This window comes from Monoraphidium neglectum, assembly GCF_000611645.1.
Source record: "Monoraphidium neglectum strain SAG 48.87 unplaced genomic scaffold scaffold05468, whole genome shotgun sequence".
Classification (NCBI taxonomy): Eukaryota; Viridiplantae; Chlorophyta; class Chlorophyceae; order Sphaeropleales; family Selenastraceae; genus Monoraphidium; species Monoraphidium neglectum.
The window spans coordinates 1-3,171 of NW_014008162.1; the positions used below are offsets into that span (position 1 = coordinate 1).

The following is a 3,171-nucleotide window of genomic DNA, read 5'->3' on the forward strand; positions in this document are numbered from 1 at the left end:
GGGGGCGGCGGCGGCGGAGGGGGCCTGGTGGAGCGCGTGCCAGATGCGGTGACCGACACGGCCTTTGGTCATGTTGGACCGGTCAACAGTCTGGTGATGTGCGGCGACTATATCTGCAGCGCAGGTGGGGGTGGCCCGGGGCCTCGACGGGCCTGGGTGGCGCGCCTTGGCCTGCTGCTCTCTTAGAGCTACTGGCGCTGTGCAGCCCCCAGATATCAGGTTGAGTCAAGCTTGCCGCAGTAGACTTGATGAAGCCACACCGTGCCCCTACTCCCAGAAGCCTGTAGAGGCCTCACGCCTGCTGTACAGCCCATGGATCGCGCCCGTTCCAGCACGCGAGCGCACACACAGCACAACCCGCCAGCGCCAGACCACTTGAGCACTCGTTATCTGACAACCCCACACCAAAACCGCCGACGCCGCGCTCCTCAACCCCACCCTCAAACACCATCAGGCGGTGACGCCATGGTGCGCGTGTGGCAGGTGTCTGACCTGTCCCTGGTGCGCGTGCTGCGCGGCCACAGGGGCAGCGTTCTGTCGCTGCTGTCGCTGGGACACCTGCTGCTCAGCGGCGCGAGAGACAACGCCATCAGGTGGGCGCCATCTTGCTTGCGCGCGCATGACACACCTACGCACACGCACACTCGCACGCGCACACATGCACGCACACACACACACACACACACACGCACACACACGCACACACACACACACGCACACACACACACATGTTTAGACATAGATAAACACACCAACACCACACGCACACACACACACACACCACACAAGGACACACACACATATCCACATGCCCATTCACACACACACACACATACACACACAGACACATTTCCATCCCCCTTTGCCCCATCGAACCAGGGTGTGGGACATGGAGATGGACATGATGTGCCGCCGCACCCTGCTGGGCCACAAAGATGACGTCACTTCCCTATCAGCCCTCGGCCTCCGCCGCCGCCCCCGCGCCGCGCCCGGCGCCGCACCGCTGGGCATCGCCAGCCCCCGCACGAGCGCCTGCGGCGGCGGCGGCGGCGGGGGCGCGATGGCGGCGGCGCTGGTCGCGAGCGCGAGCGGGGACGGGACAGTCCGGGTGTGGTGCGCGCCGGACTGGACGTGCCTGCGGGTGCTGGTGATGTCACCACCGCTCTCGCGCTTTGGATCGGGCGGACACCCCCTGCACCAGCAGCAGCAGCAGCAGCAGCAGCAGCAGCAGCAGCAGCAGCAGCAGCAGCAGCACTACTCTTTGCCGCAGCCCGCCTATACGCAACCCGCCCTCTTGGCATCCGCGGCCGCCCAGCAGCAGCAGCAGCAGCAGCAGCCGCTGGCCTCGCCGAGCGCCGCCGCGGCCGCATCGGCGTCGGCGTCGGCCGCGGCGCCCCCCGCGCCGCCGGCGCCGCCGCCGCGTCACCCGCAGCAGCACCAGCCCGGCGCCAACCCGGCGCTCCGGCGGCCCTCCATGGCCCCGCTGCGCATCGGCCACAGCAGCTTCTCGAGTTTCGACTTTTCCGGCGACGACTTCAGTTTCGGAGGCTCCCACGCGTCGCGCGTCGCCGGCGGGGGCGTGCCAGTGCCCGAGCCGCCGTTTCTCCGGGCCCACCAGAGCCCGCAGCAGACGCAGGTCGGTTTCTTTGTCGACGGCGGCGCCCAAAACGCGGGCGGCGCTGGCTACGTCGCCCCCGGCGCGCCGCCCGGCGCGGCGCCGAGCCTGCTGAGCCCGCGCGCGGCGGCGGGGCCCGGCGGCGCGCCCGACGGCGCGGCCGGCCATCCGGCCGCGATGTGCGTCGCGATGGCGCGCGGCGTCGTGGCCGCGGGGTTTGCGGACGGCGCGGTGCGGCTGTGGCACGTCGGCGACCTGTGTAGCGCTGCCGCGGACGCGATGGGCCGCGCGTTGCCGTTCACGCCGCCGTCGGGGGGGCAGCTCGAGAGCGCCCTCTCCATGGTCGGCGGCAGCGACCTCCGCAACTTCGTGACCGCGTCCGCGGGCGGCGCCGCCGCGCTGCTCGGCGCGAGCCCGCCGCTGTCGCCGCGGATTTCCGCCGGCGGGGAGCAGCTCGGGAGCCTGCTGACGCAGGCGGCGCTCGCGGCCGCCGCGGGCGCGGGCCCCGCGTTCGGCGGACGCTCGGGCAGCGCGGCCGCGGAAGCCGTCGCGCAGCTGCTCCAGACGCAGCAGCAGCAGCAGCAGCACCAGCAGGCGGCGGGCACGGCGTGCGCGCGGCTGCGGGCGGGCAGCCTCACGGCGGCGGAGGCGGCGCCGGACGGCGGCGGCGGCGCGTGCCTGGCGGCGGCCGCATCAGCGCAGTGCGGCTGCTGCGCGTGCGGCAGCATGGACCAGCACTTGGTCAGGGCGCTGCGGGAGCTGGTGGCGATCCGCACAGTCAGCTCGTCGCAGGTGGGCGTAAGCGACACGGGGCGATGCTTTTTCGCGCACTGCTTTTTGCCGATTTTGTTCCACGCTCGCCCCGAATCAGACATGCGGAAGGTCGGGCATCATCAATTAGGCGCCGGTCGCGGCCGCCAAAAGCATACACCCACGCGCGCGCATCGCGAGCTCGCCCCGGCCCCCAAGCCTCGTCCTGTCGACTATTCGCCGCCCGGCGCCGGCCGGGGCATGCCCCCGCCTCACACACACCGCACCACCCGCCTCCGCCTCTCGCACACACCCGCCTGCCTGCCGGGGCGCCCCCCTCCTGCGTGTGCATGTGCCACCTTCCCCTTGATGGCCACGACCCACTTGCTTACCTCCATGTGTGTATTCCGCGTGAACGAGCGCAGAAGCTCCGTGATGAGTGCCTCAGGGGTGCCAAGTATCTGGCGCGGCTCCTGGAGGGCCTGGGGGCGGAGGTGCGGCTGGCGGCGCACGCGGAGGGCAAGAACCCCGTGGTGATGGGCCGCCTCGGACGGTGAGCGCTGCCGGGGGCCCTTCGGAAGGGGCGGGGTCCGGGGACGCCCGGCGGCTGCGGCGGGGGTTCGTTGCGGCGTGGTTGGGCCCGTGTTGGTGTCTTCGTACTCTTGCCTGCCCCGAAGCGTACCCCGGCTGCACACCCACGCGTTGCATCGCGCATCCATCGGGTTTTCCCTGCACCAACCCAGCAGCCCCGCCCTCGGCCCCTCCTGCAGCAAACGCCAGCCCACAGCCCCCCCTCTCATCCGCAT

The 3,171-nt window shown here is 71.2% G+C and overlaps 1 protein-coding gene across 1 annotated transcript; it reads left to right on the forward strand.

Moving 5' to 3' along the window:
• Nucleotides 1-96: 96 nt before the first annotated feature.
• MNEG_15593 (hypothetical protein) lies at nt 97-2,922 on the forward strand (the record flags this gene model as incomplete). Its single annotated transcript, XM_014035936.1, has 4 exons — nt 97-124; nt 455-593; nt 880-2,407; nt 2,791-2,922. 4 exons carry the CDS (start codon nt 97-99, stop codon nt 2,920-2,922), a joined length of 1,827 nt encoding a protein of 608 aa, XP_013891390.1.
• Nucleotides 2,923-3,171: the final 249 nt, after the last annotated feature.